The 25,423-nt window shown below is 44.2% G+C and overlaps 1 protein-coding gene across 7 annotated transcripts in view; it reads left to right on the top strand.

The window, feature by feature from the left end:
- LOC308069270 (hexokinase HKDC1-like) overlaps nucleotides 1–25,399 on the top strand; it is a 34,093-nt gene extending 8,694 nt beyond the window's left edge. For 4 of the 7 annotated variants that reach the window (XM_080401300.1, XM_080401301.1, XM_080401302.1 and 1 more), the window contains 17 exons: nucleotides 1,319–1,481; nucleotides 3,832–3,980; nucleotides 4,070–4,189; nucleotides 4,981–5,076; nucleotides 6,417–6,516; nucleotides 7,158–7,341; nucleotides 7,917–8,072; nucleotides 8,768–9,001; nucleotides 9,715–10,019; nucleotides 10,312–10,460; nucleotides 10,544–10,663; nucleotides 12,282–12,377; nucleotides 12,475–12,574; nucleotides 13,566–13,749; nucleotides 14,420–14,575; nucleotides 15,055–15,288; nucleotides 15,932–25,399. In XM_080401300.1, coding sequence (XP_080257426.1) covers nucleotides 1,319–1,481; nucleotides 3,832–3,980; nucleotides 4,070–4,189; nucleotides 4,981–5,076; nucleotides 6,417–6,516; nucleotides 7,158–7,341; nucleotides 7,917–8,072; nucleotides 8,768–9,001; nucleotides 9,715–10,019; nucleotides 10,312–10,460; nucleotides 10,544–10,663; nucleotides 12,282–12,377; nucleotides 12,475–12,574; nucleotides 13,566–13,749; nucleotides 14,420–14,575; nucleotides 15,055–15,288; nucleotides 15,932–16,076 — 2,691 coding nt within the window. In that variant the 3' untranslated portion in view covers nucleotides 16,077–25,399. Of the gene's footprint in view, nucleotides 1–1,318; nucleotides 1,482–3,831; nucleotides 3,981–4,069; nucleotides 4,190–4,980; nucleotides 5,077–6,416; nucleotides 6,517–7,157; nucleotides 7,342–7,916; nucleotides 8,073–8,767; nucleotides 9,002–9,714; nucleotides 10,020–10,311; nucleotides 10,461–10,543; nucleotides 10,664–12,281; nucleotides 12,378–12,474; nucleotides 12,575–13,565; nucleotides 13,750–14,419; nucleotides 14,576–15,054; nucleotides 15,289–15,931 lie in introns of those variants that run through there. The other 3 variants (XR_013930329.1, XR_013930330.1, XM_080401304.1) reach the window with 3 other exon arrangements.
- The last annotated feature ends 24 nt before the right edge of the window (nucleotides 25,400–25,423 follow it).

A 25,423-nucleotide genomic window follows, 5' to 3' on the forward strand; every position in this document is an offset into this window, starting at 1 on the left:
GGGAACATCCAGCTGTGTGGAGCACAGAATTATTATGCCTGCATCGTGTTTGTTCATACAGCACCGAAGCCTGACTCCCCAGTGGAAAAGCGTTTGGATGTTGACAGATTCTTACGTTGCTGTGTTAATCCTTTGTTGTACCCAGCTATGTGGTTTCTAGGCCACCTTACCTACAGCAGTGTATCCAGCCCTGCAGGCAAATGTCAGTCCAAGCAGTGTGTGGTCCTGAAGAGGAAAATCTTAAGTTTTGCTCTGATGAAGCTGTACAGAAACACTGATTAGCTTCTCTACCAGTTTATCTGAATGAGTGTCTGCTAGTTCTGAGATATTTTTGATTTCCTTTAAATTCAACTGGCTTTTATTTTGATGTGTGCTGGAAGTTACATTGCAGTATTAGGATATTGATTGCACCCAAAAATATGTTTTAGGTGTAATCCTAGAATCACAAGAGAATGAAGCATAGAGTTGGAGTGAGAAAAAGGCTTTAAGCTTCAGCCTGGCATGCCAACAAAGTTAATTGTCTGTGGAGTGAAGCAGTAGCTGAATAGATGTTTTCAGGTTGTGGCTGACACGCTTGGGTACTGATGGCATTTTCTGGACCTGACTCAGAGAGGTCACATTCTCACCAGGTCAAGATGCTCTGCAGTTCTAGTTCATTACATGTATTGGAGGAGACGATGGTGTAAAAACAGCTTGTCAGGGTCTCAAGCAAGTCTCAAGGGCTTATGTATATTTGCAAGTTACTGAGTCATCAGAAAAGATGACTAAGTTTTTGACAGTAATTCACCAAGGCTGCATTAAACGTTTTCAAAATAAAGTTTTCAGAAGAGTAGATGCTCTGATGATGTTCTGGAGCTTGCTTGCACTGATAATCATGAGAATTTAGGTGCTGAGGTCAAAAATGAAATGGAGTTTTAGAATCAGAAAGGTGGGGTTTGTGTAGGTGGTATGCTCACCTTCAATTTGTTACATATGTGAAAGGAATTATTTTGTTTCCTTAGGATCTGTTTAGCCTCATGCCCATCAAGCAGGTGGGAATGAGCATAATAATACTTGTCCAGCATAATGCAAGGGTGCTGCTAGAAGTGGAGTTCAGGATTTTGAGATCCTTCATGCCAGACTACGCCCCTCTTGGTTAGAAAACTAGTGCAGGTGGCTAGGGAGTTCCTGCATTTTCTTTGCTTGCAGAGTTAAAGGAAGCCTCCCCCAGTACACAGAGGAGAGTCCTTCTACAGTGTAAAAGCAGTGCTCATCCCAGGCAGCTGCTGAGTGCTGAGGAGCTTGCATGCCTCCCGAGTAACGCCTTTCATCTTTCCAGGTTGACAGGTACCTGTATCACATGCGTCTCTCCGATGATGTCTTGCTGGATGTGATGGCTCGCTTCCAGGCTGAGATGGTGAAGGGCCTGGGGAGGGACACAAACCCCACGGCAACAGTAAAGATGCTGCCGTCATTTGTGCGCTCGCTTCCCGATGGCTCAGGTGAGTTCCCCCTGCTCCATCCCAGCAGTGCTGGTTTAGGAAGATGATGGGTTGCTGCCAGTACTCAATGATAGGCACGGCAAAGGCACAGGGCAGGCAGCGGCTGAAACCAGGACCGGGTTACAGCCTATCTCCTGTTGAGAAAGCAGGTGCGTGCTGAGGAGACAACAGCTTGGGGGAGTGCTTGAAGAGGATTTTTTTCCCTGCACCAGGTAGATTTTGATGTAGTGCTGCTCGTTTGAGGAAAGGACCTAGTAAGGGCTCAGAAAACGGCCTCTTTTGTCTGCAAATGTGGCTGTACCTAGTGCAGGCCTTGCTGCAGGAGCTGTGGCTGGACACGGCAAGGGCAGCCTCTACAGCTCAGACCCTGCAGTGCAGCGTGCTGCAGGTGTGGAGATGTGGGCACTGCTGTGGCCCTGGCATTCATGGAGCTACAGGGAAGGCAGGGCGCTGCAGTGAGATCCCTCAAATCGCAAAGTGGCATTCTTGGAGCTATGTTCCCCTCTCAGCTTCCGAGAGCAAATTCTGCACTGCTTTCTCTGTTGCCTCCAAAAGTGATCCCCTCCTTGCCTTCCTTGCCTTCTGCACTGGGGAAATCTGCTTCTGCGTGGGGTCTACCAGGGAACAGCCAGCTCTCCTGCAGCTGTATCCTTGTTTCCAGTTGCCCCTGAGACTTAGAGAGGGAGAAAGTGGTGTCCTCTGGGAGGATATGAGGTGAGGCAGTGTCTAAAAGCCTGTCTTGTTTGGAGAAATATGGGCATTCAGAATAACTCCTGGCTCAGCTGGCTCCTGGCAGCGCAGGTTGACAGAAAAGTATGTTTATCCTAGGTTTATCCAAGTCTATGAATTTGTGCAGGACACTGTGTCTAGCCTAGGTCAGGACCTGGCGTATAACAATTGTTCAAAAAAACTTAAATGTTTGCTTTGTACTTCATTTCCACAGGACTGTATTCCTTCTGAAGGTAATTTTCCTACAGTCAAATGAGAAATAATGGCTTTAGTGGCATACAGGGAACATTTGGAGGCTAGTTCCCTGAAATGAGGGATGTCTGAGAGAAATTATGTATAATTGACTCCAACTGTCTGGCTGTATCTAGGCACTCCTCCTTTTGCTACTACCTTCATCAAAGAAAAAGAAATTTTAGCTTAATCCTTGCTATCTCAGTGACTATTACTGGTCCTGAGGTCTCATATGGCACTGACCCTGCCCTGAGATAGCAGGGAGCCCCTGAGGTCAGGAGACTTGGAAAACTGCATATAATGTCATCACTGTCGCAAGACTTCATGTTCCTGAAGGCCAACTTTGGACAACGCTCTCTTGGCTTGTGTGACCTTTCTGCTGTGTCAAGGACATGCTGCAGAGTCAAGCTGGGCTGTGTCTTATTGACATACTAACTATTTTAAGCATCACATGGATTTTTCTATTTTTGCTCTCTTGCAAAATCCTTACTGGTTGTCTTACTTCCAGACAACACTTCCAGCAGGTTTAAACACCTCGAATGTGGCAGGATTTTCCCGTTTGCCATAGCAACGAACTTTCAGATTTTTCAGTGCCCTCAGTGTTGCTACCTGAAATGACCCACATGGAGCATCAAATCATTTAGGTATTAATGGTCTGACTAATGTCACAGTTTACTGAGTAACCCAGTTTGCCTCCTCACCTTTGTGATATCTAACCATGGTGTTAACAGGTAGAACTTCCTGTTTCCTTCCCTTTTGGGGCCAGATGGGATAAAATTTAGTCAGGCGTTTGGGCTGTGGAACAAAGATCATGCACGGCTATGCACATACCACTGCATTTAGGGGAAGGCCTTCCTCTGTGCACGGGATAGATAATTGTTGTATTGTAGAGTCAGGCCAAATTGTCCTTCCACCTGAGGTCTCCTGCTGGAGACGAATGTGTTTGAGCTAAGAGCTGCTGACTGAGAAACTGAGAAACAAGAATGGTACTTGTGCAGAAACACCTAAAGGCATTTGGAAATGATTGTATTGCTTGACTTTGGGTGGAAAATTAGTCTTGCCCCACTTGGAAGTTGACTTCTGCAGTGGGGCCAAGTCTTAACACGTGACTGCAAATCCTGCATCCTTTACTGGATGTGGGTAATGATCTCAAACTCCCGTTTCCCCACATTTCAAGCTAACAGGAAGGACCTGATAACCCTTGCTTAGGGTTGCCAGCTCTTAGCCTTCCTGGTGATGCTCCCAGGCCCATGGGATAAGGACCTGCCGTGACGGGGCAGGAGAGCCTGTGGCCATGGTGGGGGAGGGGCCCTGGGCTGTGGCCTTCAGCATGGCATCTGGGCCATGCTTCTCAGCCATCACTGGTGACAGTTGCCCACTTGTGTTGCAGAGAAGGGTGACTTCCTTGCTGTTGACCTGGGTGGCTCCCAGTTTCGTGCCCACCAGGTGAAGGTGTTCGATGATGGGAAGCAGAGCAGCCAGCTGGAGAGCAAGTTTTACCCCACACCCAAGGAGGTCATACAGGGGAATGGAGCTGAGGTAGGGCACGCAGGGTCTTCTGTAGTGGTGCTCTGCTTGGGTGCATGCCTGCTGGACACAGCCTGACTGTCCTCTCCTTTCTTGTGCAGCTCTTCGACTACGTTGCTGACTGTCTGTTAGACTTCATGGAGACCAAAAACCTGAAGCATAAGAAGTTACCTCTTGGTTTTACATTTTCTTTTCCATGCAAACAGGCCAAATTGGAAGAGGTAAGATGCAAAAAGAAATGTTATTGGCAAGCCTAGCTCCTTGCAGACCCCAGAGAAGCTATTGCATGGGAGTGTTACCCTGTGGCCTTTTTGTGGGGTCATGTTGACATAGCTCTCTGAAGAAGGCACGGATGACCATTAGCATTTAACTAGATTTGACTACCATTCAGACACTCTTTTCTGATCTCAAGGTAACATGATTTTTAAGCTAAAGCTATTCTTTTACTTGATCAGTACTCAATTCCACAGTAACTATGTGCCCTTGTATGAAGACTTAGACTGTAAAACATACTTTTGTGTTCTGAAGTTTCTTTTTTTAAATCATTCTCATTCAGTTTCTTTTTTACAGTTGATGCTAAATAGGAAAGAGCTGTAGCTGAGCTGTTTGAGAGGCCTCATGGGGAAATGAAGGGCTGGTTGCAATTACTTTGTGGTCTTTTATTCTAGTCTCTCTCTTATTTCTATGGATTTGTGCTTTGGGTCCCAGTCCTACAGATGGTTTGTGCTTAATGCTATTAGTTTGTGATGAGCATCAGTAAAGCTGCACATGCTTAAAACAAAGCATGGGGAGAAGCATTTGCAGGATTGGGACTTTATTGCTGTACCTGTTCAGTTGTGTTTGTACTGACAGGCACCCCAAGGTGAGATGTTCTACTGTCACTTGTTTTGACCTGCATTTTAATTTGTAGAGAGATATAGTGGGCTTCTCCATAGACTGGTCTTGGCTGTCTTTGTGGCAGGTTTGTATGCTAAAATTGGAGCTTTTGGGTCACCTGACTGTTACTTTGCAGGGTGTTCTTCTTGCCTGGACGAAACACTTCAAGGTCCGAGGAGTTCAGGACACAGATGTGGTCAGCTCTCTGCGCAAGGCCCTCAGCAAGCATAAGGCAAGTTTCATACCTGCAGGAGGCGAACCTGAGTGGCTCCAGATTTTCCTCCTTGGGAGATCAGCTCTTGGCGTGTGGGTTGCTTTGGGAGTTGTCAGACGTCCTTCAAGGTCAGCCAGTAACAGATGTCCAATGTGGCTGTATAGGTAGTAGAACTGTCTTGGATGTCCCTTGGAGCTGAAGCCCTGGAAGGGGGGGGACTCGGGCTGCCCCAGGGTGGTCTAACAGTGGTGGCAGCTGCACGCTGTAAATGGGTCTGACTGTGACCGTGGAGCAGCATGGCCCCGCTGTCTGTCTGAGCTAAAGGGAATCTGTTGTGAGCCTATTTGATCAGATGCGGATGCACGCTGTGTTTTGCAGCCTGGCTTGTGAGATGAAGGTTGGGAAGGGGAAGCTATCAGCTGGGATCAGCACGCCTAACTCTACCAGGGCTTGCCCATCCACTTCATTCTGTGAATGAGTGGTTAATTGTTAAGGTCAGCTGTAAGACATTATTAAATCTGCCCTTGAACTAGTATATAACTTTGAATAACATTATGTTTTAATATTTTGGAAAACCTTGTTTTTCATGTTCAGTGCTATTGGTAACACCACCTAAGAAATACAAAGCATCTTTCCATACCTTGGCAACTTTGTAGTAAACAGGAAGTTATTCTACTGGTTTCTTGCACAGTAAAAATCTAGCCTTGGTTTTGGTTCACTTCTTTCTCTGCATCAGTCTTGCTGTAGTTAGCATGAACAAAGCATCTGAAACTTCCTGGGTGAAGTCCAGCCCCCCGCTAGTGTTGGCATCTGAGTTACAAGAATCCTTTGATAACTTCAGTTTTATGTTATCAAGTTACCTCAGTGTGAAAGGAAAACTGCATAGCTTTGATGGAAAGACTTTTTACTTGAGTGTGATATTGGCGCATGGCCTTGTGTTGAATAGCTGCATTTATGTGTGTATATTTTCTGTCCCATTTGGTGGCGTTTGCTCAGGCAGTTGGACGTTATCGTGTCGTGCAGCCCATAAAGACAGATACATGGGTGCTAGCATATCACTAAATTCAAACCAACGACATGTTACTTATCTGACAAGTGAGGATAGACTGGGGAAAAACAAGTCCTGCAAGCAAAGATCCTGGCTGGCCAAGCACTTGAAAATTCAGAGATGTTGCTTTGCAGGGTTGTGGGGGGGATAGTGTTACAAAGGGAAATTGTGTGTCTTTCAGCTGAAGAGCTTTCCTGAACTAGGCCTTCAAAGTATGACCAGGGGAGTATGTCTGCATGATGTCGCTTTAACACACAAGATGCTTTCTAAGCACTTTTTTTCTGTTAATCACACATCTTTGTGCTATTAGGACATAGATGTTGATGTTTTGGCACTGGTCAATGACACTGTGGGAACCATGATGACTTGTGGATATGATGACCAGCGTTGTGAAGTTGGGCTCATAATTGGTAATTTTTCCTGTTCACTAAGCAGGTTTTATTCCCCCCTTATTTTTAATTCTAACAAATGTGGAGTAGAAGAGAGTGTCCCAGTACAGGAAAGAGCAGGAAGAAAATGGAAAAAACAATGGTCAGATTTTCAAGCCTGGCTGCCTTCTGTAAAGCAGCTGTTTTTATGCTGATCACATTGCCATCGAATACCACAGTCCCCATTTTGTCTGGGTTCAGTTGTGACCAGCATACTAAAATTTTCTGCTGACTGTAGAGAAAATTACTGTCTGTCTGTCCAGAGAAAGCTGAATTCCTCTCACGTCTGGTAGTTAGTATCAGCTACACTTTCCACAATGTCTCCTCTTTGTGCACTGTGGTGGCTTTTTTAAGGCACATAGACATAAATTTGAAAAAGAAAAAATGATTTTAAACAAGTCAAGCCTTAGAATAATGTCAACATTTTTTTCACTCACTTTGAAATGATTATTTAACAACTGCAGGTGGCTTGATATTAATATCCTGTACCACAGGGTTATGTATTTATATTTTCTTCCAAAGACAATATACTGACTTATTCCCAAACACGTGGACTTAAAACAAACAAAAAGCAAACCTGGAACAAACAGGTAATTTATCTGCACTGTCTCGACCACGCACAGGGACTGGCACCAACGCATGCTACATGGAGGAAATGAGGCACATCGATCTGGTGGAAGGTGATGAAGGGAGGATGTGCATTAACACAGAGTGGGGTGCCTTTGGAGATGACGGTGCTTTGGACGACCTCCGTACAGAGTTTGATCGCGAGCTTGATCTGGGATCTCTCAATCCTGGAAAACAATTGTAAGTGATTTCCTGGCTGATTTGCCTCAGCAGTCTGAATTAACTGACTGCGTTTCCAGCGTATGCCAGGAACCCCTTTGGAACAGGAATCCAGTTAAGTGAAGCTGAGCTGGCTTGATCCTGGTCCTGTCCTATTCAGACCTTTTCCTTATGGGAAGGGTGGGTACCTTTCACACCTCCCTGCCTCACAGGCCCAAGGAATTGCTGCTGCAGTTGCTGGTGTGTTGTTAAAAATAGGTGGTTGCTCTGGTACGATGCTGTGGAGGGGTAAGGAGAGAGAGAAGGAAGGTAAACAAAGGGCGTTTTAAAGCCTGGTTTATCAAAACTACTTCTGCTGGCTGAGCTGCTGGCAAGTTTTTTGAAAATTCTCTTTTATCACTCACTTATCTTGAGGGGCTGTTGCTGGGTCCCAGGACCTCTGGATGGCATTCCATCTACAACCTAGCTCCCAAACCCCTTGTATACATGCTTAAATGTGACCAGCCTGCATTAGAACAGAGGATGCTTATATTTGAACTTTTCATAGCTCTGGGTAGCTGGTGAACACCTGTAAGCCTTCCTGTGTCTCATTCCAGGTTTGAGAAGATGATCAGCAGCCTGTATTTGGGAGAACTTGTAAGACTCATTCTCCTAAAAATGACAAAGGAAGGTCTACTCTTCAATGGGAAGGCATCTACAGCTCTGCTTACTAAGGGCAAGATTGAAATGAAACATGTGTCTGCAATGGAAAAGTAAGAACCTGCAATGTGCTGTTTGAGAGTGGCTGTTAGTCTTTCACAAGCACAATAATGATAATGAATGTGTAATTACAATCTGAGTAGTGGGAACAATCCTGAACTGCTCAACTTGATTTTGCTTTTGCCTAGGAGAAAGGTTGACCTTTCTGTATGTAGGAGTTGGTGGAAGCTAAAGTTTTAGCAAAGCACCACAGCAGCAAATGTATTGTTAACCATCACAGGTGCAGGTTGGTTAAATAACCTCTTTGGAGACCTGAGTGCATGGGATGATTGTGACAGTTTTCAGCTTCTGTGGTGTGGGAATACTGGGGTTGTGGAGATGTAGTGCAGACTCTGGATCAAGTAATGGATGACTACATGGAAAACTGACAGATTCTGGTGTTTTGAAGGTGAATCCTGGTCTCGTCGTTACTCCAGGAATAATTTTCTTTGTTGTATTGAGTGAAGCTGTACGTCTGTTCCTGTGCTCTCCTTCTGTGGACTAATTAGAAGTCTGGTATCTCCCCCAGGTACTTTTGGGAAAAGTGCAGGAAAGACATTACTGGTTTATGGGAACCAATTATGATGCTGCCTGATGGGTTGTGCCCTGGTCTTCTCTCGTTTCTTCTTAGGCCAACATGCAGAATACTGATTTATGTGTTGCCTCAATATCCCTGTGTTAGATGATGTATTCTTTTGTTTTGCTGTAGATATAAGGAAGGTCTGAGCAACACAAAAGAGATCCTTACGGAGCTGAACTTGATTCCCTCTGAAGAGGACTGCATTGCTGTTCAGCACGTCTGCACCATCGTTTCCTTTCGCTCGGCCAACCTCTGTGCTGCTGCCTTAGCAGGCATACTGACCCGACTGAGAGAGAATAAGAAACTATTAAGGATGCGAACCACTGTTGGAATTGATGGGGGACTCTATAAAACCCACCCCCAGTAAGTAACTAAAGAGGATTTGGTAATTGTTGGCCACATGTTGATGTTGCAAAGAGTCTCCATCTTGCGTATTATATGTGGCTTTTCAGAAAACTGCTGGTTTTGGGGTTGGGGTGAGATCTGGTAGAGTGTGAAGGATCAGACTGGCTTGGTCATTGCAAAGGTGTCTCAGGAACTTTAGAACCTGAGGGTGGGGTGGGACCAACATGACACATGGGATAATGGTGTCTGGGGAAGAGCATTTGATTCCTCAAGGTGACTCCTGGGCCTCCAGGGCACTTGCAGTTCACTGGGTTTTTTCTTTTCCTTCTTTCTTCCCCCTGCCCTGTTTTTGAACCTATGCTTTCTCCAACTGGAAACTCGCCCAAACATTTCTCCCAAACAGGATGGAAGTCTGATTCCAGATGGAGACTCACTCTCTGTGCTTGTGCCTCTCTACTGTTGCCTGGCTTTTCTCCAGTGTCGCTCTCCCTTGGCACTGGTGCTTGTTTAGAGGTATCTTCACATTCCTGTAAGTGTACAGGTTCTGCAGAATAGCCAGAAATCAGCATCATCGTACCCGTTTCCCAGATCTGTCTCTGACCTCGTGCTCCTCTTGACTGTGCTTCAGCACTTGTGTTGTTGGCAGTGTGCATATATTGGAAATGTATGTGATGTGAAGTAAACCATGCATGAAGTGCTTGTGAGAGTCTAAAGAAACTCTATTCCTGTAGATACGCCAAACGCCTGCACAAGGTGGTGAGAAGACTGGTCCCGAACTGTGATGTTCGGTTCCTCCTTTCTGTGAGCGGCAGTGGGAAGGGGGCTGCCATGGTCACAGCGGTGGCGTACAGGCTGGCTGCTCAGCGCAAGCAAATTGATGCCACTCTTGCACCATTTCTGCTGTCCTTGGAGACCCTCAGAGAAGTTAAGAACAAAATGAGGACTGAGCTGGAATATGGGCTAAAGCGAGAGACGCAAGCTAGTGCCACAGTGAAGATGTTACCCACATATGTCTGTGGGACACCAGATGGAACAGGTGAAGTCACTTCCTGATCACCTGGAAGTGGTTCAGGAAAGTAGCTTGTCTGTTTTCTGGGAAGAATATGCCAATTATTCTGGCAGATGCCAGGGTGATATATGTTGGCAAACTGGTGCTTCCTGCGATGTTATCTGGCTGGCCCTTTAGCCCCATGTGAGCAGATCAATGGGATAAATGCCATAGGAAGCAGTGTGCTATCATTCTTGGGGATATGTGGCAGAGTATGCTGTGCCGACTGGCAAACATGTGATGAGAAACACCAAAATGAAATACCTTTCTTCTCTTGCAGAGAAAGGAAAGTTCCTTGCCCTTGATCTTGGTGGGACAAATTTCAGGGTTCTGCTGGTCAAAATCAGAAGTGGGAGAAGAAGATCAGTGCAAATGTATAACAAAATCTTTGCCATTCCTTTGGAGATCATGCAAGGGACGGGGGAAGAGGTAACCTCTAATGAATGTTTAACTGATCCAGGCCCGTTGCATGGGATTACTGTTATATTTATATGCTTTTTCTTTCCTTCCAGCTCTTTGACCATATTGTCCAGTGCATAGCAGAATTTCTGGAGTATATGGGGATTAAAGGTGCTCGATTGCCTCTGGGCTTCACCTTCTCCTTCCCATGCAGGCAAGCCAGCATTGACAAGGTAAGAACTGCAACACAGAATAGGTCGAATGGTTCAAATGGCAACAGTGCATCTGCTTGGTAAATGACATCATTTTGGGTGAGGGTGATCTGCTGGTTTGGAAATTGCAAGCAAAAAGCTATTCTTCTAAATGTTTTCTTGCAAGTAGGACTTCCCAACGTTGAAAAGATAGATAGATAGATAGATAGATGCGTGCAAATTAGACTTTGGAGAGAATATTTCACCTGTTTTACAGGAATTTTGTTACTCTACTGTGCAAGTTAGTTGTGTTTCGTGAGAAAGTTATTCTACATGGATATGGGAGGTAGAACTTTCATCTCTTGTATCTGATAAGAGGTGGATGTTACTTGCTTTTATTCTATAAAGGTTAAGTCCTTATGACAGCAAAATGACTACATATTTGTAATAGCCCAGGAATCTCTCATGCTGCCTTATCGCTGCGATGGCAAGTGGTAACAAATGTCTCCTTTTACTAGATCAGCTACAATCCCAGGGTGTTTTCCTAACTGTGCTGCACAGGTCTGACTGTATAATGTCTGCACTACATTAGTTTCTTCCTGTTGAGTGTCACTGGGCAGAACTTGCTCGTTCAGCTTGGAAGGGTTGGCTTTTTGACAGATATCATATCTTCATCTTTCCAGATCTGATGTAAGAGATTATTCTGATGCATTTCCACAGAGGGGCAGGGAAGGTTGTACTGCTTAATTCTAGACAAATATGTAGGATATTGGGGAAATGAGAGACTTCTATTTTATTGAATGTTTTTATGCCCTGAGGGGTTTCAAAATAGCTTCTAAGTTTAGAAACTAGTTTGCTCTGTCTCAATGTCCAGATCACAGTTGGCAGTATAGCAATAAGACTTGGTTGGTTGTGGGGAGACCACTCAATATGCCTTCCAGACCTACAGCGTAGTATTTAGGTCTTGGCAAAAGATGAGGAAACAAATTCCACAGCAGTGGTGGCAAAACGAGTGACACACACTTGTGTCAGTGTCCCATAGTATGTTGCCTTCTGTGTTTGGTCTTTTAGTGTTGCTAGAACTTGAGGATTTTTTGAAGAGCAGCCTTTTCTCCCAGTTGCCCTCTTTTTTTTTTTTCTTATTTGGGCAGACAATCCAGAGTCAAATCTACTTCTGTTAGGCCAGGTTGCTGTCCAAAAAGAAACAGATTAGTGTTGCCTGGAGTAGTGGGATCATACCAAATGTCCTTCAGTAAACAGGCCAAAAGTTAACAGCAGATGTTCATTGATGGTTTTTGGGTGTTTAATTATTCAGAGCAAAAGTATTTTTTATGGTCTTTCCCCTACATATAATGCAATAGCTATGTGCGCAGGAGGTGAGGTGAGGTTTTCCAAATGAGAGTGTTAGAAGGCACTGAGTTGGCAGTGTCTTGATAAACAGCTGAGTAAACCTGGAGTTGCTACCAACAGCAAACGAGTAACAAAGATACACGTGCACACACTCTGCACTAGACCCTCGCAGTAACCTGTCCAGGGAAATATATTAGTTAAAAAAAACCACCAAACAAAACAAGGAAGAGTGGAGACAAGAAAAGGCTGATGCTTAGAACATACAGTCCTCTCTATCTTCACTTATGATTTTCTTTCTCTTCTGTTTCAGGGGACACTTGTGGGATGGACAAAAGGTTTCAAGGCAACAGACTGTGAGGGGGAAGATGTTGTTGATATGCTGAGAGAGGCCATCAGGAGAAGAAATGTGAGCTACTACTCTCTTCTGCTATTCTTTTTGGTGTATTTAATGCACCCCTCCTCTTCCTCCAGGACCCCACTACTGATTGTCACTTGTGTTTTAGGAGTTTGACTTGGACATTGTAGCAGTGGTGAATGATACTGTTGGGACAATGATGACATGCGGATATGAGGATCCAAACTGTGAGATTGGCCTTATCGCAGGTACAGTGATATTGAAGTGACAGTTGCAAGAAGAGAGCATGTATACAGGTGCTAAGCTTCACACCCTATTTTGGAATTTGTATGACGTCTTTTATTTGAATTTGATATATGGTATTACTACTCACACGGGGTTCTCAGCAGAAATGCATGGTATTCAACAGAGAACATATTAACACCTGTAGCAGATAGAATCCTGAATCTGTTGGACTTTTGGTCATATCTCTGATGGTGGCCTAGCAAGTGTGTGCATGGTAAAAGAATATGAGAACAGCAGACAGAGCATGAATCTTTGTTTTGACTAGTATATGGATATTTACTGTGTAGCCAGGTCATAGGCCTTGGAACAAACAAATATCTTTAAAAATCTGAATGGATTCTTTTTGGGCTTCTAGATGATTCCCCCAGTAGGTTGCTCCAAGTTTTCAGCCAGAAATACATCTAAGCGTGTAAGACCTGAAGCCTCGGTTGGAAAATAGACTCTTCTGGCGAAGTGCAGTAGCTGTCTCATTTTGTTTGGAGTACTGTTCCTTACGTTAGTTAAATGTAACCCATGTTGCAAGCAGTGAGGCCCTGTTCACCAAATCATTTTGGACTTGGCAGCTGCTTGACTGGCTGCTAGGCTCTTGACAGTGTTTGCATGCTGTCATGCAAGATGATTTGTGGTGTGTTACAACCAGACTGGCAGCAGTGACTGATCAGTGCTTGCCAACGACTGCCACATCGATTTCTGATCTGTAACAGAGAGTCTTCATTCCTCTGCGCTGCAAATTTTCTGTGAAGGACCCATTTTACTTGGTAACATTCTGTTGTGATAAATTACAGCACTGTTAACATTGCTGGCTAGCACTTGCTTCTGTAAGATATGGAGACATCTTTGAAATTTCAGATATGGAGAAGAGAGCTTTTAAAATGATTGCTGCGATCATCTTTCATGTGTTTCAGCTGCTACTTCACTCTTGTGGCTGAAGCCTTGTCACTTCTTTCCTCCTAGGAACAGGCAGCAATGTGTGCTACATGGAGGACATGAAAAACATAGAAATAGTGGAAGGGAATGAAGGAAAAATGTGCATTAATACAGAATGGGGAGCATTTGGTGACAACGGCTGCATTGACAACATCAGAACAAAATATGATAAAGAAGTAGATGAAGGCTCACTAAACCCAGGGAAACAGAGGTAAACGTGATGGTCCTGATGCTAAGAGCCTGATAAAGTCAGTCTTTAAGACACACTGGCTGCTTTTTAAAATGTGCTTAGTGAATGAATAATCAGAAAGGAAATTTTAGTATTACATTTCATTTATTGCATGGTAAATAATGCAGATATTCAGAAAAAAACCAAAGACGTACGTTGTTTCTGTTACCACAGCACTGTTGTCACCTTAGGGCAGTTACCAATCAATGCAGCTCTTGCTGTGTTCCTCCTCTTGGAGTGTTTTTTTGAGGGTAAAATACAACTTGTGCAAAATACAACTTGTGCAAGAGGATAGACGGAACTCGAATGTTCTTAATTTGATGAAGATGGCATTGATTACATATGACACACTGGTGAATGCATGGGGGCATCAGGGAACTGTCTTTTCAGTGTGGACTCTGGCGTTAACGCTATGTTCTGTTTAATATTGCAAGGTTTTTTTCTAGTTCTGTTACCTTTTAACATAGGTAAATCTGTTTATTTAAAACATTTAAAACCAGATTTTTGATGGTTGAAAGATGGAGTTCAATGGCTATTTCTCTGCAAGCTTAGACTTTTTTGAGTTGATAGGGTGTTTACATACCACTCATGTTAAACAGAACTAACATGCCATCTCTTTAAAAGCACATATTTTTCTTCTATTACATAACAGGTATGAAAAAATGACCAGTGGAATGTACCTAGGTGAAATAGTAAGGCAAATTTTGATCGACTTAACCAAGCAAGGACTGCTGTTCAGAGGACAGATTTTGGAATCACTCAGGAAAAGAGGCATATTTGAAACAAAATTCCTGTCTCAGATTGAGAGGTAAAGTTCTTAGATTTACAAGGTTTAAATCCTTAAGGTCTTCTGGGACCTCTAGCAAATAGTCTTCTGCAAGTGTGTGGAGCTGTTTCCTTCAAGAAGTCAATTATAATTTTCTTCTTTCCTTCTATTTGAAGCCCTTTCTACTGTTGAAAACCTTGGAATGTTAGTGTCTCAGCCTTGAGATCAAAAATAACACAAGTGGCTGATCTGGCTCAGCTCCCTCGTGACTTTGGGAGTTAGATGAATAACTGCTAGTTGTGCCTTCTGGAAATACAGTCTAACGTAGCAAAGGGCATGCCAGGAGCAAGTTTTCCATCTGAATTCAGACTGGCATCTGCCTTAGAACAGTTGGAGAGTGTTACAGTTGGAGAAGTGGTTGCATTTCCTTTGGATCATGGCAAAGTCTCAGCTGAAAGACTTGCGTGCCTGCGGAAGCTTCCCCTAATGCCTTGCTGTTGTGTGCGTTTCCCTCTGCGCAGTGACCGGCTTGCCCTCCTCCAAGTCCGGCGAATTCTGCAGCAGCTTGGCCTGGACAGCACGTGTGAAGACAGCATCATTGTGAAAGAGGTGTGTGGAGCTGTTTCGAAAAGAGCTGCTCAGCTCTGCGGGGCAGGACTGGCAGCTGTTGTAGAGAAGAAGAGAGAAAATCAAGGTGTGGAGCACTTGCAAATCACCGTTGGAGTAGATGGGACCTTGTACAAGCTCCATCCACAGTGAGTACCTTGGTACCACTTCCCTTTGCTGTTGGCTTGTTTGCAGTTTGAAAACATACCGAGCTGTACCAGCTTTCTGCCAAGATGATAAATGAGAGAGAGGATAAAAATCTAACATATTTCCCTGCATCCTGTCATTTCCCTTGCCTACCTAAAGGATCAAAAATTGCAAAGCCAAGTCTGGTTACCACTGGGAGGCTCTTTTCTGTGGGGTGTTGAGTGAACTTACTCTTCTAATATTTATTTTCCCATGTTGTGGGGGATTTCCAAAATATCCTGGTCTCCCAGATGGAAAGCTGTGTTGAGTTTTTGGAGTTGGGTCATTATTTTGTGAGCAAGGCCTACAAGTAATGCATTAGCTTTTTTGCTGGGAGAAGAGAGCCTCTTCTATGATCTTTAAAAGCAAGGGGGTTGTCTGGCATCATGCTGAACAAAATTAAAGTGGAGAAATAGAATTAAAATCTGATTGTATACAGAAACTTGTCTCTCTCGTGAATAGGAGGAAGAACAAACAAAGAGATGCTGTAGAGAACCAGTGGAAGATGGCTTGAGGTCATGGTTCCTTGCTAACAGATAAATATAAAGATCTCAGATCAGAAAGTAGCTGCTAAAATGTTCTGTTCTTCTCTCCCTTTCCCTCCAGTTTTTCTAGGGTCCTGCAGGAAACAGTGAAGAAACTGGCACCTCAGTGTGACGTGACTTTCATGCTTTCTGAAGACGGAAGTGGAAAGGGAGCTGCCCTCATCACTGCAGTAGCAAAAAGATTGCATAATATTGGACAGAAGTAAAAATGAGAGGTCATTTCAGCACTGCCAGGCGTGTGCACTAGAGATTTGCTGAGCCGTGATTCAAGATAGCTTTGCCAGACACCAGTACACAGGTACCTGTTTTCAAGGAGCAGCTGTTTTTTTGACCAACCAGGATTGTGGACTTTTGTCCTTTGATAACTTGGATCAGGTGTTTCTGCTCCCCACTGGCATTATGTCTTGGCATACCACAACCTACTCAGTTCTGTACTTCCTGCAATCCATCTATAATGCACATGGGAGAGTGAAAACAAAACAAGCAAACAAAACAAAACAAGAAATCAACCACAAATGTGTCATTTTTACAATGGCTTAATTAAGCTGCTGCACCACAACTGAGTTTATCACCAGTTTCTTAGGGTTTGTGTGTATTTTAGTTTTGGCTTGGCCTGGCTTAAGGAATATTGAGATCCTGATGTTGCGTCTATCTAGTGGACATATTTGCTCAATGCTTCACAGGTTTTACAATAAATCTGCAGGTAAAATAAATTAATGGACTTTGGTCAGTGATGCTCTCCCCTCTACTACATTGGTTGCAAGTGTATTATAATGTAATACTTCCCTTGAGTACAGGAGACATGTTTAATAGATGAATGTAAAGGAAAAAAACACGATTCCACAAAATACCAGTTGTATCAAAATACTTTAGTGTATCTGAGTGCACATAAATCTGATGCTGGGTGGGTTCTGACTGTGACTGATTCTTTTGATACTGGGAGAAGGAATTTAGAAGCAGTTACAGGGTCTAACGTGTCTGTGACAAGGCTACATAGTGAGTATGAAATCTGTTACTCATTGGGCTGCCAAAATAGCTGTGTAGAAAGATAAAAAAATCACCTGAATTTTTTAAATTCTCTTCTTTGTTTTCCCTTAGTTATCTCCTTGCCTGTTTATGAGAGGATAGTTTCCATTCCATTCCATAAAGAAAGGACTTCATCCTTGTTTTTCATTTTCTCTTGCCTGCTGCTCTGCCTGTGTGTAGTCTGCTGTAAATAAATCTGTGGTGCTGTGAGCCTTTGCTTCTCTGTCTAGTGCCTCTTCTGAGTTGTGAGAAAAACGTGCAGGCAAGTGGGAGCTTTCTTTAAACCTGTCTATACCAGTACTCAACAGCGCTGCAGTTGTTACGAAGTTGGCTTCCAGATAGAGCCCACCCATGCACTTGTGTGACCAAATGTCCCTTGCCTGATTCACCTCTCTCAGAATAAACTGAAATAATAATATGGTACAGAGAAGCAGCAAATCTGTAGCCTGCTGTTCTCTGTTCTCAAGTATTCCTGTATCTCCTTTAATCCTCTCTTCTTGGGTATTTGCTTCCTCTCAGGCTGGCAGCAGAAAGTGGGTCCAAGAAATGTGCTTTAAGTCTGGTTAGGTGAAAAGTAACTGTTGTGCAGAGAGATAAGCGGTTGCGTTTATGTAATAGTCTGTACAAGGCTGATGGGTTTAAATTTAGCAATGGCAAATTCAAAATTTGAAGCTACAGACCTTTCCTGTTTTGTAGTTTCTAAAAGAGACATGTCAACAGCTCTGTGTCTGTTGGAGTCACTGCATGGATAAAAAAATAGTACCTGGAAATAGTTCTCACTTCTGAAGGAGTTGCTCATGGTGCTGAGCTCACTATACTGAGCAATTGGGAAGAGACAAGTTGTGAATTCATATTACATTTAATGTTTTCCTTCTCTTGTCAAGAAGCAGTATTTGAGTTTTTCTTTATATTTCAGAATCCACAGAGCTACAGAAATCAAAGCTTGCTATGTAATGGGGGCAGAGTTATTTGGAAACAAAGTTTTTTTCCTGGTGATGAGCAGGTTAAATTTTGAGGGGCTGGGTGTGGAAGAAAAAAAACCACAACAGGTCTTGGGGCTATGTGGGGCCTAGAAATAGCCTAGAATAGCTCTTCTGCATTGGCTCTTTCTCCCCTCGCAGTCTGAAATCTTGTGCTGTCTGTAGTTTTGGGCCCTTTTGGGGGAGTGGATTGTGCTAATCTGCAAAAGTGCATCTGTGGATGAAGGATGTCCCCGTATATTTGGAATGAGGTGATGCGGACTTGCCCCAGGATGGCCACGTGAGTATGGTGCACGGTATCTTTTGCACTTTTATTCTTAAGTCTGTTCTGCATTATCAGAATGCAAATTAGTAACAAAACAAGGTGAACCCCTTGCATGGATCCTTGCTTTACACTTAGAAAGGAATCCTATATTGCTCTGATTTTTATTTTTAGTCTTTTTTGGAAATCAAATATTTGCACAGGGTCAGTTTACACCTCAGCTGCAGTTGTTCGTTTTCTGCAGTAATTAGGCCCACACAATAAAATTTTTTGCATCTGCAGTTTTTTTCCACTGAGTCTGTGGGTGTCGTGGAATCTGATCACATGAACCTGAAACTGCTCACAAAGTGCTTGGCAACCTGTGGCTCTTGCTGAGGTCCCTAAGGCCCGGGACACGCATGCGCTTGCCTTTTCCACAGGCTGCTGGCTTGCTCTGAAGTCAGGCAGCTCCCACGCAGCTCTGAAACACATCTGCTGGGCAGGGAGATGGCATCCAAGCTGGGAAGGCTGCTGCTTTCTGGAAGGGAATGAGCAAAGATTTGCTGGGCAAGCCTGGAGAAGAGAAGGATTGACTACTGCAGGATTTTACCAGGCATACAAAAGTCACTTGTGGTTTCCCAGGGATCCCATAAACACACTGACACTTTGGCTGACTCTGAAACAGAAAGTTCTCCATCTGGGTAATGATGCAGCATCATGTTCCTGATAATGTTGACATGTGGAAACTCAAGGACTGTTGCAAACTTGCAGTCTCCCTTGTATAGATTTTAAGCCGCTGAACCAAAACCCTTCTCTGCACATCGTATGTGGTGATTCATTTTCAAACCCTAGCTTAAAATAAAAGTAGAGGCCTTCCATTAAATGTAACACAGCATACCGAATGCTGAAGAATATGCAGTACAATTCGTGGCATGAAGTTGTTAGTCAATTTAAAATAAAATGGGATTCTTCCTGTTTCATGTTTAAGATGGGCTTTTCTACAGCTCTTTGGATAGCTTTGTGGTGCTTCATTTCCATGTGTTTTGTGGGTCTTCTCTCCAATTAATATGTTTAGTACTTGTTGAATTTACTGATTTTGTTTTGATGCTGCTTGAAGATGTGAGCATCCTTTTTCAGATCTAGGTCATACATTTGATTTGGAAGGTTAAAAGATCTTATGTCACAGGTGTGATAGAAGTATTACTGGGTGGATGTACTAAGGTTTGTGCTTTTCAGAAACTCCCAGTAGATGGTTGCAGTTACCCTTTCATCTGTGGGGAAAAGATGATCCTAAAGATGTTTGTCTGCTAGAGAGACATTTTGGTGGCTACAGATTTGGACAGCGCTGGTGCTTGACTTGTAATTCAGAGAAGATGCAGTTACAGCTCGGTGGTGACATATTCCCTTTGTCACTTTGACAAAGTTCAAAAGTAAATATAGGATCATGTGTAAATCCTTCAGAAATCCTGATTAGCATAATCTCCTTTCTTGGGAAATCAATATAATATAGGATTAGCAGATTAGCGTAAAGGAGTTTGAGGCTGAAATGTAGGCAATACCAAAATGAAAGTATTGTTGTGATTTGTTTCTTTACATTTGGTGAAATGAGCTGGCTTTTGTTTTGGGGGTCTCAGATACAATGTCCCTGTAGCAACAGGTGGAGAGGGAGGGAGGGAGGGAGGCAGGGAGCAGGGGAGGCGAATGTCATCCAGCTATCCGTAAGCTTACAGTTCCTCTAGAAAGGACCTCCACTGCCTTGGACTGTCATTGAGGGCTTGTCCAGAGCATTTCTCAGACTTGTCCAAGTGAGTGGCTTGCCAAGTGAGATATATTTATATATGTGTGTTTTTAAATATTAAAATAGACCTATTCCTGTATGTATGGATGGCCTGTTGGGGTGAGAGTGGGAAGGAAAATGAGAGGCCTGCTTTGTCCCAGCACTGCATCCACCCTGTGAAGTTGATGTAAAGCAAGATGTAAAACCACCAAAAGTTTAATTAATGTTATCCCCTCTCTCATTGATAATATCACACTGCAGGCACACGCTGCAGGTGCTGTAAACGTGATGGGTCATGTCTATCTGAGAGAGGAATGCCAAAATGATTTTGATCTTGTTGTGTGCTTTTTAATGTCCCCCAGATGCCAGCCCCTTCCCTACGCAGCCTTACACTTCATCTGCACCCTGCGTCCAAGGGCCTTGTGCAGCCCAGGCACCTCTACAGATAGTAAAAGCTGTGTGCTGTGAAGAGAGAGCAGATTTGGTAAGAAACCTGGTAAACATGGGTTTCTCCAGAAGACCCGTGCCATTGGCACAAGGAATTGGCTACAGGAAAATGGACAAAAGGCTCCAGGCTGGAGGTCTCCTGTGTGGGAGTTGAAGATGCAAATGCTGGGGAACCTCAGCAAGCAGGATCTTGCTGGAAGGAGGAAAAGAAGGTCCTTTCACCCTTGATCTTTCCTGACGGGTTGTAAAAAACCCCCAAACAAACAAACAGCCCAAACCTCAAAAGCCCCCAAACCCCAAATTCTTATTTTCACCTAGAAAAGCATAAGTTAAAAAGAAACAAAAGCTATATTTAAAAAAAGAAAAACAAACAAACAAAAAAGAGATGGGGGAAGACTGGGACATTTTACTGCCACTATGTTTTCTTTTCTCCTTTTGATGGGAAGGATAAAGGCTGTTTGGAGAAGAGGTGAGAGATGTGTGAAGAATACGGGACAACAACAGTCAAAGCTTCCCCATAAATTTGTTACTACATATCAGAACAACTTTAAGTCATAATAATGAGGAAAAGGAATGGCAGCAATGCAAGGTTTGATACATTAAAAGCAGCGAATTGCAAGGACTATTTAAGGATGTAACGGAGTTAACTGGTTCATTGTTTATTGTTCTGTGGGCAGGATAAAAGGGAGGGAGGCAATGGGGTTGCTGCCTTACTGGCATCCATTTTCTTTGGACTTGGAGGTGAGATGTAGCTCCCAGCCTCAGATATTTCGGAAATACCAGGGATCAGTTCTCAAAACCACCAGTGTAGTTTCAATGTACATTTCTGGAGGGATGGTTTTGTTGTTCTTATTTTGCTGCTTGCTATTTGGATGTTCAGCTTGCCAAAGGTTTCTGTGTACCTGGAAAGTCCCTGTTCCTATAGGGCTGTCTTGGCCAGTGCCAAATCGTACAGTGGTGCTGGGTCATCTGTTTAGCTGTGGGACTGGGATGGGACTGGGACCACTGCCTGTGAGGCCATTGTGGAGGACTGACCTCATCATCTCAGGCTGTGTCTCCTCCTGGGAGCAGAAAAAGGCTGTCCTCTGCTGCCACAGGGAGTTGAAGAGCAGGGAGATGTGGAGGGGATGCGACCCTCGGGCTGAGTTTGGCACAGGCAGTCCCTCAGTGGTGGGGGCCAAGGCGCCTTATGGGGTGAGATCCTGGAGCAGCAGCCATCTCTGGCTGCAGCTGCATGAAAGCATAAATAAAGCACGGTTGGGATGCTGAAAGCGGTTATTGGAATGTAAGTGGTTAATGGAGCAGATTAGCTGGTGATGGACAACTTGGTTGTAGAGGGGAGCTCTCTGCAGGAGGAGAAAATGGATGGTGGGAGGGCATGGAGGGAAAGACTGTGAGGATCTGAGCATGTAAACAAAGAAGATGCTTTCCCAGCAGGCATGTCCTAAATACTTCAAAGTGGAAAGTTACGGACGCTGTTTTGGGAGCTGCAGCTGATTCTGGAAACAAATGGGATAAATACTGGCATGAGGAAAAAAAAAAAAAAAAAAAAGTTGAAATGCCTGAAGGGCACATCTGCTGTGGCCAGCGATTCTGCAGGAAATGCACTGAAACCAGAGAGAGACGAGGAAGCTGGTCATAAACACAGTTCCCAGTGAAGCCAAATGAAAGCCATGGGCCTGAGAAGCGCCCGCGATAGCGTGCTGATAATTTGGCTTTCTTTCCTTGGCTCCCTAACGAAGTAGCTGTGTTTAACATGGGCCCGAGTCCGGCTGTGCTGAATGAATTGTAAAGGTGTTTTGTGTTCTGAACTTGGAAATTCTGCTCTAGAGACTTTTCTGTTGCTTTCAAGTGTATGTTTTCAGAGCAAGGGAGCAGCGCTGTAGGTCTAAAGCCCAGTCTGTTAGTCTGAAATGTGAATAATTGCATGGTCATTAAATTTTGCACAAAAAGGAATTGACTCTAAAAGCAGCTGATATGTTATCATGATTAGAGCAATAGCAATGCCTTCTTTCATCACAATGAAGTTACATTGTTAGAGAGCATAATTGACATTTTTTATTGAAAGATTAAGAAGAATTTGTTTACAGCTTGCAAACAAAAGAGGTTTTAATTCAACAAACTGCAGCAGGAATAAGCAGTAAGTGGCATTTTCATCTGCTGGCCGGCTAGCGCTTTAGCTGCAGAATGCTGTGGATAGAGAAGTATGAAGGAATTTGCAGCTCAATATCTGCCCAGTAAAGCGTGCACCACGCTGGCAAATGCCAGAAAGCTGACAGGGAGAAACCTTGAGTGCAAAGAAACAAAGGGCTATAGTTAATATTAGCACCTTTCGGGAAGACGCTACAGTTTTTGGAGATCACCTTCATGCCACCTGTTGTGCGAAGGTCAAGGTATGGCATTTCTGAGGATGCTTTTTCCATGGAGCCCTCTGGATAACACCTGTCAACTCAACTGGGTGCTAAAGTAGGTATCTGGGTTATTTTTATTTCTCTGGGTTTATTGCTTCATGGTCTAATAGACTCAGGAGCTAAGTGGTACTGGCATTTCAAAGTGGCATGTTGTGATTGGAAGGGCGTGCTGTGTAAGTGTTTGAAAAGCAGATCCAAATGAAGCACCATTGTCACCCGACTGCAGAAAGGCTCTTTTGCTCTTTAAATGTATTTGGGATCCTGTTTGTGCTGGTGGTTGTGTCTTACTATCCAGACTGCTCTCCAGATAAAGCCAAGGGTATGTGAAAAATTCAGTTTTATTTTTAAGCGAATTCCTCTTTTGCAGTTGGAAATCGTTTGGATTTGTTGTCCCAGCTCTGGTCAAAGATTAAGGAGTCCAAGTTGAACCATGTTGTTCTGGATATGCAGTGCTGCAGAGAGAGGCAAAAATCCACTTGGGGTACTTGGGGTGCTGACAAAGCTCTGTAAGAAGGGTGCTAGTCCCACCACCCAGGAGAGCATCTGTTAAACCACGTGCAATGGCACTGCTGTGCAGGGGGAGGAAAGGGCTTGACCAGGCTGATACTGGACAGCATGAGACCTCCTCTTCTGCACCATCCTTGCATCCCTGCAGCTTCATGCTGGCAACCTGAGTTAGTACCATCTGATAATACAGGCAGGTCATCAAACAGCTGAGGGTATTTTCTCGGTCTCAGATGTTGACTGATAGTCACAGACTGCTGTCACCATTATCTCTCCAAAATGTGGTTATAGATGAAAGTTGTGATTAAAACATTTGTTTGTATCGATGTCAAATGTCAGAGCAGAAGTATCTGTAACCCTGCTGAAAGACAGAGATACCCTGAGTGAGACACGGGTCTGTCGATGCTGGGCCACATTCCAGATGGGACTGGTGAACTCATGGCAGCTGTCAAAGGAGCTAGCAATGAATGAATTGTAGTGGCCTAAGATATTGGGTCTTTTGAGAGGATGCTTTTGCTTTGCCAAAAATTCTGTCTTCCTCAGGGAAGGAAGGGCGAGACAAGCAGGATGGGGTTATGTGTGGTGCAGCAAGTACTGGGGACAACTGCTGAAATCTGGGGCCAGAGGTGCTGACCAGGAAGCCCACAGAGCTGTCTCACGCATTTAAAGCACTGAAATGACAAAAACTTCTTGGTTTAGGTTTTAAAAAAAGTGATTCTCCATCACCCATCTCTTGTAGCTATGCTGTGAAGCCAGAATCTCAGGTTTACTACCAGGAATGGGTCAGAGGGATGGAAAAACCTATTTAATTAAAATAAGAGCTTTCTTACCAACACATACGTGAATTTTTAAAAAATGTTTATTCCCCCTCTACTTTTTTTGTATGTGAAAATCTGAGAATGAAAATAGGGGTCCAGAATCTCATCTAGGTTTGTATTTGACCTGGTGTAGCAGATTGGCTGTGTTTGCCTGATACCCGTGCAGCCTGCTCTCCATCTTCTCCTCAGCCGGGCAGGGGAGAAAATAGGAAGAAGCAGCTCAGAGGTGGACACAAGGATGGGAGATGGCTCACCGATCACCATCGTGGGCAAAAACTGACTCCACTTGGGGAAAATTAATTAAAATAGATTTGGATGGTGAGAAACAAAGACAAAATTAAGACAACACCTTCCCCGGTGTAGAAGGGTTATCAGTGTGCACCAGTATCCACCAGTATGGATGCCTGCTCCACTGCAGTCTCCTCATGGGCTGCAGGGGAGTCCAGCTCAGGGCAGCTCCCACCTCTCCTCACAGAGACCCCTCAGTCCCACTGCTGCCCCTGGGCACAGGCACATGGAAGGACATAAGAGAGCCAGAATGGCTTGAGGGAGCAAACGTTGGGGTGGGGAGAGAAGAGGACCCTGAACAGGCCATGTAGATACTCCAGGTTCTGTCCAGGGCTGGCCCCATTGGGTTTCTGACCCTACCCTAAAATGTTTTGTGATGACAGCCTGTAAAACTGCAGAAGCCAAATTTTTGCTCAGAGATGCCATTTGCATCTGCCTGTAGTCTCTGTTAAGAAGGATTTGGACTTCGGCCAAAAAAAAGTATCACCAAATTATTGCAGAGCAGCTAAAAATCTGCAGTTGCTCCTGGATGATGCTCAGCTGCAAGTCCAATATCTGTGACCATCTTCCTGCACTGGCTTTTAATGTGAATACTTTGTATTTTCGAGGCTTGGTGGGTTCTTCTAATTAGGACTACGAACTGTTTGCGGGACTCAAGTGGTTTATTGCACATTTGCTTGCTAAGCCCTCCTTCCCTGTGTGTGGCAGGAATCCCATAGCACCACCGTATCTTGGAGCCATGCGAGGGCCAGTGCTTTGCCAACACATTCCCCATTTCCATCATTGTTTTGGGTCACACTTGCAGTGCATAGCCCCAGTGTTCCCAGTTTTCCCTCTATCTTGGGAGTGATGCTAACTATGGGTCTGCGTCTGCCGTAATCCAGCTGCTGGATGGGTTTTTAAGAGAGCAGCTGTCTGTGGGGTGTGTGGCTTTCAAAGGCATCCTGAGGTTGGGGAAGGAGATGTGGAAACCTGCAATTCTGCCTCCTTTGTTGTTGACAGCCCCCTGTGATGACAATGTGATGTGGCAAGAGGTGCTTCTGCTATGGCCACGCGGAAGG

This window comes from Falco punctatus (genome assembly GCF_963210335.1).
Source record: "Falco punctatus genome assembly, chromosome: 9".
Taxonomy (NCBI): domain Eukaryota; kingdom Metazoa; phylum Chordata; class Aves; order Falconiformes; family Falconidae; genus Falco; species Falco punctatus.